Consider the following 16,148-nt stretch of genomic DNA (forward strand, 5'->3'; position numbering starts at 1 on the left):
CTGACATTTGCTTTATTCTAGGTTTCTCCCTCTACAGTGAGGCAGACAAAACAGAAAAATAAGGATGTTTATTAAGGACATTTCTAGCCCACAGCTAGGGCACATACTTAGCTCTATGAGCCACCGTCCAGCCTCATTCCCATTCAATGTGAATGACATTAGGGAGGCTGGGTCACAGGTAGATCTCACTGCCTGATTAGAGGGGCGACAGTAAGGGGTCCCTCTCATAGACAGGTATAGATAGATACACTGTTGGGGATGAAGAGGGAAATCATTGGATTAATATGTTCCTCTGCACCCTGCCTAGACCTATCTCATTCTTCCCTACCTCCCACAACCATGGGTCATAGGTGCCTAGTACCATGACATGGCACTAGCAGGTACCAAGGGAAGCCACTTTGCCAGACCCCAGAGCTATGGGAAAGGAATGCCCTTCCCTTCTCTCCTGCCCCAGGCCTGAGGGCCACTGAGGTAGAAGGGGGAGGGGCTAGGTCACTCAAGCTCCCTTGGGCCCTGCTCTGGGCTTGCCCCTTAGGGAATCAGGGGCCTTTGCTGGTACAGGAGGCTGGGACATCAGCCCAGACTGGAATGCTGCAGTTCTTCCCGAAGCCAAGAGGGCACTGGCTGTCCAAGCCGACTCAGCAGCTTCGACAACTCCAAATTGTGATTCCGGAAAAAATCCGTAAGGAAAAGGCGGGACTATCAGTAGAAAAATGAGGGCAGAAATAGTAAGGAGTGTGACTCAGAATCAGATCCTGGAGGTTAAGGGGGATACCTTGCCCCAGGCATTTACTTACCTCAGAGTCCATATCTGGGTACCTCCGACCTTTGCTCTTGCCTAGACAACGAGTCTTACCACCTTCAAGTCCCTGGCACCAGAATCCTTTATCCTCATCAAACCTGCTAGACAGGAAGAGGCCATTTGGTGGCGGAGACAAGGGAAATCCAGGCCCCATAAATGCACACCATCCCTCCCAGCCCACATGGACAAGTCTGTCCTTGTGGGTCAAGATAAATCCATGTCTCTTCAACCTGCTTCCCCTTTTCCCCAGAGGACTTCTCCCCTGGGTCATGCTCTCCCACCTGAGGGTCCGTGTGTAGTTCAGAAAGGGTGTGATACCCAGGAACTTCTGGATGCTTTCCATTGAGGCTGCTGGGTTAGTACGCAGCTCCTGCCCATCCACAATCAGCAACTAGAGAAACAGAAGCCCTTTAGTTAAAAGCCTCTGGGCTGAAGGGAAGAGCAGGGGAGGGGTTATCCCAATGAGGGCTATGGGGGTTGTACCTGTCCAGAGGGGTAGTAAGTCAGCCAGCGTTGTAGATGGGTGGAATAGTAGCCAGGGATAAGACAGCGGTTCTGCAGGGAACGAAGTGCTGGAGGGACCTGGGGGGAGGCTGAAACTACCTGGTAGAAGGTATAGTTCAGAGCAACTGGGTCTCCATGTGCTCGCTGGTGCTGAAGGACAAGGAGTAGGAAGGGAGGGGATTGGAGATTCGAAGGAATTATTCTGTCTTTACAGACAACACGGTGCTTTTTCAAAGCACTAGTTTCCCTACCCTCATTCCTTTCTACCCCTCTAGCAATCACCATCTCCCTCCCTTAAGCACCGATGGTCACTGGCTTCAGGCAGACCTGGTACCAGGAGTAGGCTCTGTCAGCAGGGTTGATAAGCACAGTAATGATCTTTGCTCGTGGCAGGAGGGCAGCACCCCGTCGTGGTACAACCTCTGAGTCAAAGTAGGTGGCACTTTTTTCAAATAGGAAGTCAGTACTGGCATTGGAAGGGACAGGGAAGAAGTCCATGTACCTAGGAAGTAGCATAAAGGAAAGGTAGAGAAATTTGCAAAAAGTGAAGGGGCAAGATATTTGCTGATGGAAGCTGGAATGGGATTTTGGGGGGTAAAGGGAGTGTTCCATTGAGAAGCATTCCAAAAGGTCCTAGCTTACCAGTCAATACCCTTGTGGTAATTAGGGCTGTTGAAGAACTGAATCTCCTCAAAGGTGCTCGGGCTAGGGAAGCTGCTAGTCACAGCTGGATGCAGGCTCAGGAAGAAGTGAATCGCTGTGGTCCCTAAATGAGAGACAAAGACCACATCCTTGTAGTGGAGAAGACAGCTTGAAGGGCTGCCCCCGCGGTTCCCCGTACCAAACTAGAACGAGAGAAGGAATGAATGACAGAGGTCTAGGGAAGGGCTAAAACAGTAGTTCTCAACTTTCTCAACTGTGCATCAGTCACTTGTGGATCTTTAAGAAACTCCACCAATGATTATGATGTACAAGTAGAATGAAGAATCACAGTCTCAAGAGAAAGGATTAATGAGGGGGTGCATATGAGAAGGGAATTTCTTGGCAAAAGAATCCTTTGAGTTTAAGGCATGGCAAGAGAAGCTGACTAAGGATGATTCACCTGTCTTCTGGGGCCCCACAATGAGGAACTTGGGGAGCCGATCACAGGTTTTCTCCTTGGACCAGATATCTTTGTGCCGCTTGTCATCACAGGGATTCTGAAAGGAAGGCCGAAGAATCAGATAAAGCCTCATTTTCGGGAAACGGACTTGGCCCAGTGGTTAGGGCATCCGTCTACCACGTGGGAGGTCCCCGGTTCAAACCCCGGACCTCCTTGACCCGTGTGGAGCTGGCCCATGCGCAGTGCTGATGCGCGCGAGGAGTGCCCCTGCCACGCAGGGGTGTCCCCCGCGTAGGGGAGCCCCGCGTGCAAGCAGTGCGCCCCATAAGGAGAGCCGCCCAGCGAGAAAGAGCGCAGCCTGCCCAGGAATGGCACTGCCCACACTTCCCGTGCCGCTGATGACAACAGAAGCAGACAAAGAAACAAGACGCAGCAAATAGACACAGAGAACAGACAACCGGGGGAGTCGGGAGAATTAAATAAAAATAAATAAATCTTAAAAAAAAAAAAGCCTTATTTTCTTTCCGACCTCTACCCCAGCACATCTCATCTGAACTCCACCCTTACCTGCCAAAGGGGACTTCGCTCCTGAGGGAAGAGTTCAAAGTACTTTTGTGCGAGAGGGATGGGAGGAAGGGTCTGTAGACGCAGTCGTGTCCAGCACTGGAGGAAGCGCACCAGGCTCTCAAAGGTGTACAGGCCCAGCCGGTCATTTCCATAATTGGACAGATGGGTCATAAAGATGCTGATCTGCAAGGGGGTGCCTGCATGTCAGACGTGTAGAGCCTACCTCGGAATCAGCTTTGGTCAGCAAAGGTCCCAGCCTGCAAACACTTTGGCTCTCCAATCTTCTAGCCCTTCCTCTCAGCACCTTACCGGATTAAGCAGCACTGTCAGAAAGAGCTCTCCACCTCGGATGCTCCGGTCCAGTTCGCGAGAGCCTCCAGGATACTCATTATAAAAGATAGTGTGAGTGAAGAGGCCACAAGTCTGCCGGGGCAGCACCTGGAGGGGAAGGGAAAAGAGTGATAGATAAGATTTAAAAGGTAGAATAAGAATTAGATGAAGGACAAAAGTTCTGCAACATGGGATTCCCTTGGTTTGTAGAGGACTGAGCCTGAAATTATAGCAATAAAGCTCTTGCTATGTGCATTATGATATGACTATTTACTCCACTACCCCCTATTAGGTAGATGAAACTGGACTGGCAGTTGACTGGACATAACACAGGTTGGAGGCTAAATGTTGAGAGATTGTTTCAAATTTGTATTGGGGGAAGCAGATTTGGCTCAATGGATAGCGCCTTCGCCTACCATATGGGAGGTCCAGGGTTCAAACCCAGGGCCTCCTGACCCGTGTAATGAGCTGGCCCACACACAGTGCGGATGCACACAGCAGTGCCATCCCCTGTGTAGGGGAGCCCCATGAGCAAAAAGTGCACCCCATAAGGAGAGCCGCCCAGCGTAAGTGAAGCCTGCCCAGGAGTGGTGCTGCACACACGGAGAGCTGATAAAGCAAGATGATGCAACAAAAAGACACAGATTCCCGGTGCCACTGACAAGAATACAAGCGAACACAGAAGAACACATAGAGATGGACACAGAGAGCAGACAACTGCGGGGGGGGGGGGCGGGGGAGAGAAATAAATAGAAAACAAATAAATAAGTAAATAAATCTTAAAAAATTTTTTTTTTTTGTATTGAGAGTCCCTCACCATAATGCCATTGTGAATGAAGCCACGGCGGTAGCGGGCAGGGCGGAGATGGGGATACTCCTCAGTGCTGGTCACCTGGATGTCCCACACAGATTTCCAGGCCTCATAGAGCTGTGTGTGGATGGGATACACGCCCGAGTGGTGGGGGGCCACAGCATACCCCAGATCCGTGGGAATCCCATGTTCCTGGGAATGGCAGAGACTCTCACCAGGACCTGGTGAGGTTTGGGGAGTAGAGGGGAAAGAGGGTGGGGATGCCTCCACAGAAAGAAAAATGCAAAGGATAGGGAAAGGATACCCCATTAGGAGAAGGTTGCAAAGAAGGCATTATCTTTGGGAGAAAGTATAGAGAAAGGATCCAAGTGTCTCACCAGAGCAAACTGTTTGTTGAGCCTCATCTGGTCAGCTAGCACGGAGCGATTGTGGAACAGGTGTGGCTGCATGTGGCTCCACATGTGGGGGAACCACCAGAACTCTTCACGGTGCTTCAGCAGCATGTCGTCCCCTGCATCCTCCTCCTCTGTCCCTATGACCACATATTGACCGCTGACACCTGGATTTGAGCCCGTGCCCTCCTTTGCTCTAAAATACTGACCACTTTCCATCCCTGAGACATTACTGACCCCAACCTACGTAAGACCTTCTATTTGCCCCACTGCCAACTTGCCCTCCAGCCACCCATGCTAACCTAAATTCATATCCGTTAATAGTTGCTCACAGAAGTCTGTCCCCAAACCGTACTCCTTTTCTCCAATTTGTCCACCCAGGAAGATGGATAGTGAAAGGACAGACCAAACAAAGACTGAAAGGCTGGAGAAGCAAAGGAATAAGCTCACCAGTATGATAGAACTTGCCCGAGAAGCCTAAGTTGAAGGTGAAGTTGGGGACCAGGGTCCTGAGTTTGTTCTGGGTGTTCAACAGGGCCTGGGAAGAGTAGCAGGGAAACAAGAAATCAGGAAAAAGACTGAGCAGGAAAAAAATAAGAAGTAGTGCTCTTCCCACCTGGTAAAGGCAGGGAGTACCTATGACAAGTTCAGAATCAAGGAAAGGAGACTGATAGGACAGAGCTTCAAATAGCTTCAAAGGACAGAAACTTGAGAGAGGAGAAAGACTGACCTCAACATCAGTCACCTTCATGCGGGTACCTTCCTTGCCCACAAAGATGTCATCGATGTCTACTAAGACATAGCGGTCAAGGTCCAGGCAGAGGCGCTTGCCAGTGAGGTATGCAACAGCATCAACGAAGACAAGTTTGTGGAGCCAGAAGGAAAGGCCATGGCCAAAGAGTACACGCTGGATGCCATCATGCAGCCCCAGGTCCTGTACCACAGTGGGAAGCCGGGCTCGGCGAGGCACTGGTCCTGGCCCAGGCGGCTCAGCTGGCCGAAGGCTAGCAAGAAGCACTGGTTCATATGTGCTATGATTGGATTGGAAGATGGTCCAGTCATCACCAGGCAGTGGCCCAGGGTCCAGGCGGCTGGGACGTGTGAGATGCAGTAAGGGGGCGGAAGGATTTACTTGGTAGTCCCGGAGCCCCAGGTTGGAGTGTAGAAAAAGAGGAAAGCCCTTGAGTTGGGCACTCAGTAGGCTGTGCTCGTGGGCTCGGAAAAAGCCAATGATGCCCACACCATACTCCACACAGTACCGGTCTAGAAGTTCCCGACTCCAGGCATCCAGGTTGACATACTTAAGCAGGTTCTCATAAATGACCAAGACATAACGGCCACGGGTATGATCAGTCAATGTGGGCATGTCTCCTCGGCCAGGTGCTAGCTCAGTACTATAACGAAAACGACTAGACTCCAAAATGGCCACAATCTCCTGTCCCAGCTGTGAGTATGCACTCTCTACAAACACAAGGACCACGGGTTCAGTTCGAGCTGTTTCTGGAGGCCTGGGAGGCCGAGGTGGAACTGGAGGCCGTGCAGGACCAGGGCCAGTTGCCCCACTACTGCTGCAGTCTCCCAAGGGCAGAGGCAAGGGTTCCTTGGCCTTGGGGCTGGTGGACACGTAGTAAGCCAGGAAGCCCATGGAGCCCAAACTGAAAGCGATCAGCAGCAGTATGAGGCGGTGCAGTTCCAGCTGCCGAGCTGGGCGTACCACCTTCCACAGCTGGAGCATGGCGGGGAAGGGGAGGCAAGGATGAGGATCACCTCAGGGGATGGGAGAGGTAGGAGCTCTACAGGCTAGGGCTCTCTTGGGACAGTGGAAGGACAGGAAAATAGGGGAAAGGGATTCCCTCAGAGTCCCTGAAGAGGTGAAGGAAGTCCCCTTAGTATAGGGTAGGGGAGGTAGAAGGGACAGCAGGGGGCAACTTAATAGAGTCCATTGGTCTCAGGTCACCATGGCACCCTGGCCACGGCTTCAGATTACAAATCTGTCCAGGCTCCATCCTAGGCCCTGGATGAGCAACTCACATCAGAGGTCAGCAAAGTTCACAATCACTACCCCCACTACCTGAAAGACAAAGAAATTCCTGGGTTACTTCTCTTGAAACTGCATCAATCCATCCACCACCACCACCACCACTCTCATCTTTCTTACTTCTTGTTCACTGGATGATTTGTTATCCAAAACCAAGGTCCTACAGAAGAAGAATACAAGCTAAGTCTCGTACCTTGGCTTTACAGCTCATTCCCTTTCTTAGAATTCTGTCCAAATTCTCCTCCCTGAGCTAGGTTCAGAGCTGGAACAAGTATATTCAATGGCTGGAAGGGAACAAATTTCCCATCAACAAGAAGTCAAACAGCCCAGGAGGTTGAAAAGGAATTCCCAGCCCCTGACTGAGCTGTTGGCCAGCCAGCCAGAGATCTGGTCTAAGAAGAGATGGAAAGCCCCAGAAGTCTCATGTGCCAACGAAACGCGAGATAAGAGGAAACAGTGGTCAGTTAATCTTCCCCATCAGTCAATGCCAGTATCACAGGCTAACAGCCCTAACGAACTTGCAGTCAGGTGGACACTATGGTGGGAGAATTTAAGAGGAAAGTGAGGCTGCTAGCTAATCATTCAATTAGCTTTCAAACCCAAAACTTGGGGACTCTCATTTCCATTGCTTGTTAAAAGTTACCCACCCCCTGCCCTTCACCTCACCTGTACCAGTGTCAGGAGAGGAGATACGAATATAGCCCCAGAGCAGGTCACATCACTGGGACCTGAGAAAAGCCAGAGAACTGAATTCAGAGTCCTTCTTTCTGCCTACTCCAGTTCTCCTTCCTACCTTAGCCTAGGTTTTATTATACCCCCACTATTCCTGAATAGGTCAGAGGGGCCCAGAGCAGGGGTTCTTCAATTTTTTTGTTCCACAGACCCCTTTGCCAGTCAGGCAAAATGAATACCACAGTAATTTATCTATTGCATAATTCATAGGTGAAGAAATTGCTAGATTTCAGTTAGAGATTAAAAGAAAATAAAGATAAATAAGTTGATTTTTTTCAATTCAAGCTCATAGACCCCTGAAATTTTTCCAGGGACCCCTTGGGGATTCTTAATAAGACCCCTAGCCTAGAAAGACATGCAAGATTCAGAGACCTGTTGCAAAAACAGAGCAAACTGAGTGGGGCTAGATGACATTGAATAACAGGGGCTTAAGTTGTGTCCAACTAAGAGAGGGAAGGAGTAAGGACAGTATAATCAGGAAATACAAGTTTTAAGGAGACCTAATTTGGAGACTCTTTTTTTCTTTTTCTTAAATAGAGACTGCTTCTAGAAGCTTTACTGTCACTCACCCCACCTTAGCCACTCCATCCAGGAAGGCCTGACAACGTCTCTACTGTCTCCCTCCCCCCTTGATTAGAGAGAGATAATTCAAGAAGGGATCAGCTTTGGCCTGAGTAAAATCAACTGACATGAGAAGAGAGCTGGGACAAAGGATCAAAATGATGTTGGGAAAGGGTGAATCCTAAGAATTAGAAGAAACTCTTTAGAGAAAACACACTAGTGGGAAGTCACTGACGTTAAGTGGATACTTGGGGTTTATCACTCATAATGTTAATAATAATAGTTAACATTTACTGACAGCCACTCTTCTAAGAGCTTTACATATATTTAATCCTCACACAGACCTATGAGGTAAGTACTATTATTATCCCCATTTTACATATGAATAATTTTGAGGCCCAGAAAAGCTTGGTAACTTGCCCAGGATCACAGCCGGTCAATGCAGGAAGTGGGATTCAGAGTCAGGCCTGTCAGGCTCCCGAACCCGTGCTCTTAACCACTGCATTTTAGCTTCATACCTAGAAAAAGCAGCAATATTTAGGGACGGGGTGCCGAGGGGCTGTTGGGGTGGAGTGTGGAGTGGGATGACAAATACTGAAGGAGGCGCAAAACCGCGGGGACAGGGAGCTGTGCGTGCACTGGGAGGTTTCTGGGGAGGGAGAAACCCAAGGGCCATCCTGGGGTGGGTGAAGGCCGGGAGACAAGCAGTGCGGAGGCTGCGGGACGAGGGGGTACTGAGGGGGGACACGGGCGGGGCGGGCTGGGACGCCGGGGGTCACGGACGAAGGGGCTCCGTTGAGGGGACAAGTGCGGTCACAGGTGGATACGAAGAGCGCACTGCCTGGGGGCACCAAAGGGGACGGGCCAGGGGCGCGCTGGATGACATCGAGGCAGGCGCCGGGCTGGGAGGGTCTCCAGGGGAGGACGGCGCCCCGCAGTGAGGGGTCGAGCTGAGGTCGATGGACAGCCACGAGGGAGGCCAGTGGACGGGACAGAGGGCGAGGGGCGCACTGAGCGGCCGCCCGGGACGGTCCTGCGGGTGGTTATGGTGGCAACACCGAGGTCTGTGAGGGGAGGAACTGAGGGCGGCCGAGGGTGGAGGCCACATTCTGGGGGATTCTCCTCAAGGGTGGCTCACCCGGCGGAGTGGGCGGCGTCTCCGCTGTCCCCGGGCTCCGCCGCGTCCCGGGGCTGCCCGGCTTCCCTGCTCTCGGGGCCTCGGGCCGCGTCGCGGCGGCTCCGCCATCTCCCAGCGAACGCTCGCCCGCGGCCGGGCCCAACCACCGCTCCCGGACGGGGGGAGGCGGCGCGCTGCCGCTCTCGGCACCCGCTCGGGTCCTCGCCGGCTCCCGGCCTGGCAGCCGTGCGGCCGAGACGCCGGGACGCTGAACGGCCCTGCCTAGCGCGCAGCCGAGCCGCGGCCTCCGGGACGACGGGCTCCGCGCCCGGCCCACAGAGGCCCACCCCGCCTCCCCGCCCGGTGGCACAGTCTGGCGAGCGTCGGGCGCCGGGGCTGGCGGAGCAGGGGCGGGCCGAGGGTGCGGGCTCGTCCACTCAGCCCTGCAGTGGGGGGGGGGGGGGGGGCCTGGGGGGAGCGGGGGCGGGCCGGGGGGCGGGGCCCGGGGCGGGGCGGGGCCCGGGGCGGGGCGGGGCCCAGGCCCAGGCCCAGGCCCGCCACTGGACGGACCACCTCCTTTCTCCCCACCCCAAACTCCTCGGGAGCCAGCTAGCCAGGTGGACCAGTTGGAGGCTGACGGTTTCACTCTAAAGTGGGCCCAGAACGGGTAGGAAAAGGTATACATCCCTCCATCTTGAAGCCTTGTAAAATCTGCTAAAATCTAAGCTCTTGGCCATTAGCCTGCAACAGCAGTAACACGACGGACTGTTTAAAGGTTATTTTATTAAATATCTTCAGTTCAAGGTTTCATTGTAACAAAGCTATGAAGGATCTACCAACATTCAGAACAAACACTATTTTTAAATTATTTCTATGTCATCATGCAAAAAATCTGCATCAAATGCCTTCCATTTCCTGTTTCAAAGGTGATTTTTTTTAATAGTCTATTGTCTATAGATGCTGACATTAGCCCCAGAAGAAGAAAAAGAATGCTAAAGAGAAGTGGGGCTGGAGCAGCCTTATGAAGCGATGGGTCTCAATGAACTCTAAGACCATTTGTCTTCAAGCCAGCAAAACCAAACCCCAAGGTGAAGGTGTCCGAGTGCTGGCACTGCAGGCTGCAGGGCAGGAAGGGGTGGGGCCCAGGGGCTGGGGCATGCAGGAGGTGCTCGGAGAAGCCTGGCTAAATCCAAGCACCAGCACCCATAAGTTTTTACTTCTCGGCTGCTCCAAGTAAACCTGTGGCTTTGCCTTTCCCCCAGCTCTTGTGCCTCCTGAAGGTAGTCCAGGGAGTTGGGGTCTACCCACCATTCCCCCCAAAAGTGCAGATATTTTTGCAGACAACTCTGCAAGGTTGTTTTGGGGAAAACAAGGCCATGACCAATTGCTCTTCCATCCTCTTCTCCACTATCTGCTTAATAGATCTTTCCCTCCTGGAATGAAACTCCTTGAGCACAGAGAGAGGCAATGAGTGTAGGGGCCGTGGTTCTGGACACCACTTTGAGGTGCATGCAGGTGGGAAGGGGGGTGATGCCCATGCAGATTGTCCAGCAGTAAGTTTATACTTTAGTTGGTCAGTAGAGAGGCCTCTTTAAAGAGGACACCTTTTCTTGCCATAGTCACCAAGTCAATCTCAAAGACAGGAAAAGAGATGGACGTGCAGCAAGAGAAGAGTAAGAAGGGAGGCAGCCCAGAGGGCAGCCTGAATGCATAGAAACAACCACCACCTCTTATCCCACTGCCTCTCTCCTCCCATCCCACAGGGGCACTTGGCAGAGGGCCCAGGCCCAGATGAGGGTCAGCACGGGGACCACCACCAGGAAAAGGCAAGACAAAGATGGTCCAAATCAGCACAGAAACAGAACTGCCGAAGTCCGCAAGGGGGAGCCCTCACCAGGGCCTGGCTCTCCCTGCTAAGAAAACAAACATGAAGCGAAGTGACAGCCCCTCCCCCTTCCCAGCTGCAGGGATCAGGCCTCAGGATCAGGGCCCACGTGCATTGCGCATCCTATAGAAATGGATGAGTAAGTGAGTGCATGTCAGACTAACAAGAGGTTTCTCATCGGCTCCGTAGCGGACACACTCTGCAGCACCAATTCTCTTCCCTTCTAAACTAAATGGAACAGTACAGCAATGTCCGGGCCCTCAGTCCCAAGGCCACGGCTTCTCAGCTGCTTCTGCAGCAGGCTGGGAGCTCTGCGTTCTCTCCCAAGTAGGTCTGGTGGCCACGAAGTTCTCCTCAGCCTCATTCTAGGTGCCTATGCAAGTTCTGAAGAAGTCCACTTCTAGGCCTGGGGCAGGCAGGCCACCTCAGGGGCTGCAATCACGACATGGCCCCAAAGCTCTGTCAGAGTTCTTGCCTGGTCCCCCCTGAGTCCACAGGGGCCAGAAACTGAGCTCCCCTCTTCAGGGCTGGTGGGTGAGCCTGCTGTTCATGCTAGGACGGGCGTAACACGAACTCCTGCTTTCTTTGCTTCCTTGCCAGCCCAAGGGCTATCGGTGATTTTCAAACGCATCATAGTATGGATTCCTTTTTTTTTTTTTAACAATCTTTTTTTCTTGTTTTTTTTTTTTTCTTAAATGTAAAAAACACCTCGGTACAGCAGAGACAGACACGAAGGGCGGGCGGGAGGGCTGCATGCAGGGGCGTGCATTGGCTGCTGCCGCTTTGTAATTTAATTGTTTTAAACCTCAAACGAACAGGACTGCCGCTGTCACTCAGGCCCTCCAGAGCCACTGGCTGCAAAAGTTCGACCTCCGGCTGGGATCTCCTAATGCCCCTGTCAAACAGGATAGAAAGTGGGAACAAAAGGGAGGAACAGAGGACAATGAGCATAACACAGATAAGTTTTGGGACTTCTCATGTGGCCAAGTCTGCCTGAGAAGGTAGAGGATGGGGGAAGAGCTAACACTGAAACAGAACACTGCCTCACATTTGCTGAGCACTTGCTAAGTGCTTTATTTAATCTTCACAACAACTCAGCTAGGTGGGCACTGTTCTTTCCCTCTTTTTGACAGTGAAGAAAACTGAGGTATAGGGTGTGGATGTAGTCTGTCCAAGGTCACCCAATTTGGAGTCAAGAAGGCCCAACCCAAGCCTGTCTGACCTCAGAGCATAATTCCTTACAACCAGACAGCCCAGCCTTTGCCACCCCTGGGGGCAGCCCACACCTTCTCCCCGCAATGCCCCCTCCCAGCCTCCTCTTCCTCGTCTGACCCCACCTGTCCCAGCATCCCCTTCCCTCCCCAGGTGCACCTGTGGCTGAGCTCACTGCAGCGGTGCGGCAGGGGCCCCTGAGCAGTGATAGTGGACATTGAGCCACTTGCCATCCCGGCGGTGCCACACCCGGGTCTCCTCCGACTGGCTGGTGCGAGGCCGACCCTGCCCGTCGATGTACTGGGTGAGACGGATGTAGGCGATGCAAGCGGCGTCCTCCCCGATGACGTGAACGTGTGGGTTCAGGATGGTGGTGTGGATGGGCTTGCTGTTCTTGGACAGGACTGCAGGGGGCAGGGCAGGGTGGCAGGCAGGAGGAGCATCAGGCCTGGGGATTCACATCCTCCTTCCAGGCCACACTGTCCAACTCTCACCCTCCAGCAACGGTTCAGAGTCTCCAAGTCCCCCATGACCCCTCCAGAGCCTGGGACACCCCATCACATTATCCAAAACGAAGAGAAAGCTGGGCAACGATGACCAGAGCGGCTGCTATTTTAACCAGGAAGTGTGCTGGGGGTTCTACACGCACAAGCTATACCCTTTGGTCTCTAATACCGTCTTCATTATAAGATAAGGGAATAAGCTCAAGGATAAGGTTAAGTAATTTGCCAAAATCACACAAGGTTTGAACTCGGGACCATCTAACTAAAACCGGTGGTTTTTCAACTCTGCCAGGCTGCAGGCTGAGATTTCAAAAGGGCTGGTTTCTCCCTGATTAGGCCCATATAGCAAAATTATGGACTTAAAACACTCAAAAATTGACTTGTGGTTAAAAAAAAAAATGGCACCAAAGTCAAAACAGAGTCAGTCACCAAAGCACCAAAGCTCAGGATATGCTCAGGGTTCCCAGGATCCTCTGGGGGAAAGGCAAAGGAAGTGGGATTGCCATGCTCAGAAATACGCTGTGCAAATCGGGTTGTTTTTATTGAGATTCACGTTATATTTCAATTCAAGGGTTATACAGAGCCCTCACCTAGAGCTTTAAGTTCTGGAATTTCAGCTGGTTAACAGAATTACTCAGATAGCCTGGGGTTTATATTTGCAGCTGACAGACCATAGTCAGTGTGAGAAAACAGTGATAAATGAAACTGAGGGCAGGATGTGGAAGGCCCAAGATAAAGTGAAAAAGAGGGGGAAAAAATGAGGGGGGAGGGTCTTTGAGAGAAGAGATCTTAAAGATGTGTGATTTAGCAGCAAGGGAGGCAATGAATGATTCAGCTTCTTCGCATCCTGAGTCTCCTAAGGCCTGTCCAGAGTATAACTCCCCCACCCCTGCCTTCCCCATTCAAGACTCCTGCATCCCCCGGTATTTGGGAGGCTCCTAACCACAACTTCTGATCCCACAAATCATCTCCAATGCCCTGTTAACTTGCTTGCACATTCTTACCCTGGTTTTAATTTCCTCTATTGTGAAACCTGCAATAGAGACCGTCTCATCCTAATCTCAAACGGTTTCCAATCCTTCTAGGAAAGTGGTAAGGCTTAAAAGGAAATACATGGGGCCTAACTGTGGTAACTGGCACTGCCGGCAGGCAGCTCTGGAATTTGTCCGCCTTCGGGGGACACGTGGGCTCTGGAGCAGCGCCTTCGGAGGTGCTAGTTTAAGTTCATCGTCGGAGCAAAAGGGAATAAGCACGCAGATGGGGGGGTGTGACAGGCAGGTAAAACAAGGGAAAAGGAGGCAGCCGGGAAGAGGAGAAGGTGAGCGGGGACAGAGGCTGAGGGGGTGAGGGGCAGGCAGGAGTATATCAGCAGCACGAACCCACTCACGATTCTCAAAGTAAAACTTATGGAAATCCATCCCTTCCACAAGGTTACCCAGGGCCTCGGGCTCAAAGGAAGTGAGGCCTGGATCGCATATCTTCCTGCAGAGAAAAAAGCAGCCCGTCAGGCTTCTAGGGGAGGTACCTGTCTTCCCTCCCTGGCAGTGGCATTGTCCCGCACCTGCAGGCTAGGCCTGACAGCACTGCCAAGACCTTGGGGGTCTGCCTGCTGAACGCTTGGTCCTGTCCCTTCTGCCCACCTCTAGGATACTCTCGGTGAAGGCACCAGGGTGGGCTCAATCACAAGCTCTCTTCCAGGAAGGGCTCTCAGGTAGGGGCCTGATGTTTTAACTCAGAAGCTTTGCACCCAAAGCCCAGCTCCCCCTTCTCCCAGAATCCTAGCTGCTTTCTGGGGAGCAGGGAAGGCCTGGAGGTCTCAAGGATACCGGTCTCTACTCACGTGTAGGCCTCAAAGTCCCCATTGTTGATGGCCTCGATCAGCTGTTCTGTGATCTTAATGATCTCCTGTTTTCGCACTGTGGGGGGGGGGGGGGAAGAAAAACATCCAGCCACTTACCTATGTGAGACGGGGGCAGCTCCCAAGTGACAGGGAGCCCTCCCCAATCCTTCAATGAGTCCCCTGTGATCTCTTTGACAAAGACATCCTTCTTCTGTCCTTAAGGCTCTTTGCAGGAAGAGCAAGCCCCCTTTCTCTCCATCTCCCCCTCTCTGGTGTCTGTAGAACCAAACACCCCCTCCTCCTGAAGCCCACTTAGCAGTTACGGTTCTCTGGTCTTTGCTTCCCTCACTGTTAACAGCCCGGTCTCAGGAAACACTCTCGTCTCTAACAGCTGAGGAGTTGTGGACACCCTCTCCAGAGTCTACACATCCCACTTCTGGCAGGTTCAGCCTCTCTAAGAAGCATCTCCTAATATGGCTGTTTCCACCGCCCGCTTCCTCCTCTCACCCGGAGGGGCTCAGTCAGGTCTCAATGGCTACCTCTCTCTCTCAGCCCTCAGTGGTCTAGAACCAAGCTCTGGGCAGCGGCCAGCCAGAGAGCAGAATCCCGCCAGGGATGAGAGCTTCAGAAGGGTGAGAAGAGCCCAGTAATGGAGGCTTAATTTTCTTCACCTTGTTCATTTCCTTCACAGGTTTACAGGGCTGTTCTAGGATAAGGGGTCTGAGAACTGTTAAAACTCTTCTCTTGATGGCCTCTCACCTGAGAGACAGCTCCGTTTACCCTGGACAAGCCTTAGAAAAGCTACAAATCTCATACTAGCTCTCATACCAGGGTGGGTTCCTCAGGAAAACCAAGGCAAGGCTCAGACTGACAGGCAGGCAGAGTTGGTGCCCTAAGAGCTCCCCCACCCCCACCCCAAGCAAGGGACTGCTGGTGACGTCCTGCACTCACAGGCGGCTCACTTTTGGGGAGCGCCGCTATTAGCTGAGGGCACCCACCAGGTTAAGGGATGACGGGAGCCCCAGGCTGGCCCAGGCCACACAGAAGCAAGAAGCTGCAAAACAAATATAAGCACCGGAACAGCCCTCCCATGGCACCGCTGGGCCAGCACAGCCAAGGAGCAGGCTGGGAGGGGCACAGGCAAAGGGACAGCCAGGAGGGGCCCTACAGCCATCAGCAGTGTCAGGCAGGTGTGTAAATAGCACGTTAGGAGAACCAATCAGTTCTTGCCACATTCTAAAGAGGCAAGCAGGTAGATATCTACACATAGCCATCTCCAACCCCACCGAACCCAGCTGGAGCACCTGACTTGGGCCCTGTGGGTGAAGACTGTGTTTAGAAACACTAAAAGGAGAGATGGTGGGAAGAAAAGAATCAGGCAAAGACATCTTCTACAAAGACATAACTAAAGATATAAATGACAGCTACCATTAATCCAGTAAGGCATCATACCAAGACTTTCCACCATCTCATTTCTTTTCCACTGTATTCCCACTTGGTAAGGAGACGGAAGATGAGGCAGGCTAAGCCACTTCCCACCTTTTTGAAGGTTGTATAGATGGGATTTGAACTCAAGTCTGTCTAGCCCTAAACCCCACGCTCTCAGTCATGGTGTTACGCTGAGCCTTGGGAAGCACCCCATCCCCCACACGGTTTTTCTGCTATTGGGTGTTTCCCATCACTTCCACCACCCTGGACCTACTTCTCACTCTGCCCTCCCTCCTGGCTCAGCGCAGATCTGGCAAGGCCCAG

General features: G+C 52.4%; 2 protein-coding genes across 5 annotated transcripts in view; both read right to left on the reverse strand.

Annotated features, from left to right (window-relative positions):
• Positions 1-53: 53 nt before the first annotated feature.
• NDST2 (N-deacetylase and N-sulfotransferase 2) lies at positions 54-9,121 on the reverse strand. 4 transcript variants are annotated; one of them, XM_058299080.2, is made up of 17 exons: positions 8,978-9,121; positions 8,260-8,357; positions 7,213-7,274; positions 6,740-6,830; positions 5,239-6,579; positions 4,959-5,046; positions 4,494-4,648; positions 4,123-4,308; positions 3,285-3,413; positions 2,976-3,158; positions 2,409-2,505; positions 1,949-2,072; positions 1,634-1,808; positions 1,286-1,456; positions 1,084-1,193; positions 798-900; positions 54-699 (listed from the first exon to the last, which is right to left on the reverse strand). In XM_058299080.2, exons 5-17 carry the CDS (start codon positions 6,241-6,243, stop codon positions 574-576), a joined length of 2,652 nt encoding a protein of 883 aa, XP_058155063.1. In that variant the 5' UTR covers positions 6,244-6,579; positions 6,740-6,830; positions 7,213-7,274; positions 8,260-8,357; positions 8,978-9,121; the 3' UTR covers positions 54-573. The 4 variants fall into 4 exon arrangements, with proteins under 4 accessions (XP_058155063.1, XP_058155062.1, XP_058155060.1 ...); XM_058299079.2 differs by lacking the exon at positions 6,740-6,830 and adding an exon at positions 6,667-6,706 and having other exon boundaries at positions 8,978-9,117; XM_058299077.2 differs by lacking the exon at positions 6,740-6,830.
• A 598-nt stretch (positions 9,122-9,719) lies between these two features.
• The window catches only part of CAMK2G (calcium/calmodulin dependent protein kinase II gamma), a 52,787-nt gene continuing 46,358 nt past the window's right edge, over positions 9,720-16,148 (reverse strand). Inside the window, 4 exon segments of the mRNA XM_071215854.1 lie at positions 9,720-11,736; positions 12,213-12,457; positions 13,944-14,038; positions 14,397-14,472. Of these exon segments, the coding sequence (XP_071071955.1) occupies positions 12,225-12,457; positions 13,944-14,038; positions 14,397-14,472 (404 nt within the window). The 3' untranslated portion in view covers positions 9,720-11,736; positions 12,213-12,224.

The sequence above is a fragment of the Dasypus novemcinctus genome, chromosome 6 (assembly GCF_030445035.2).
Source record: "Dasypus novemcinctus isolate mDasNov1 chromosome 6, mDasNov1.1.hap2, whole genome shotgun sequence".
In the NCBI taxonomy this organism is placed as follows: Eukaryota; Metazoa; Chordata; class Mammalia; order Cingulata; family Dasypodidae; genus Dasypus; species Dasypus novemcinctus.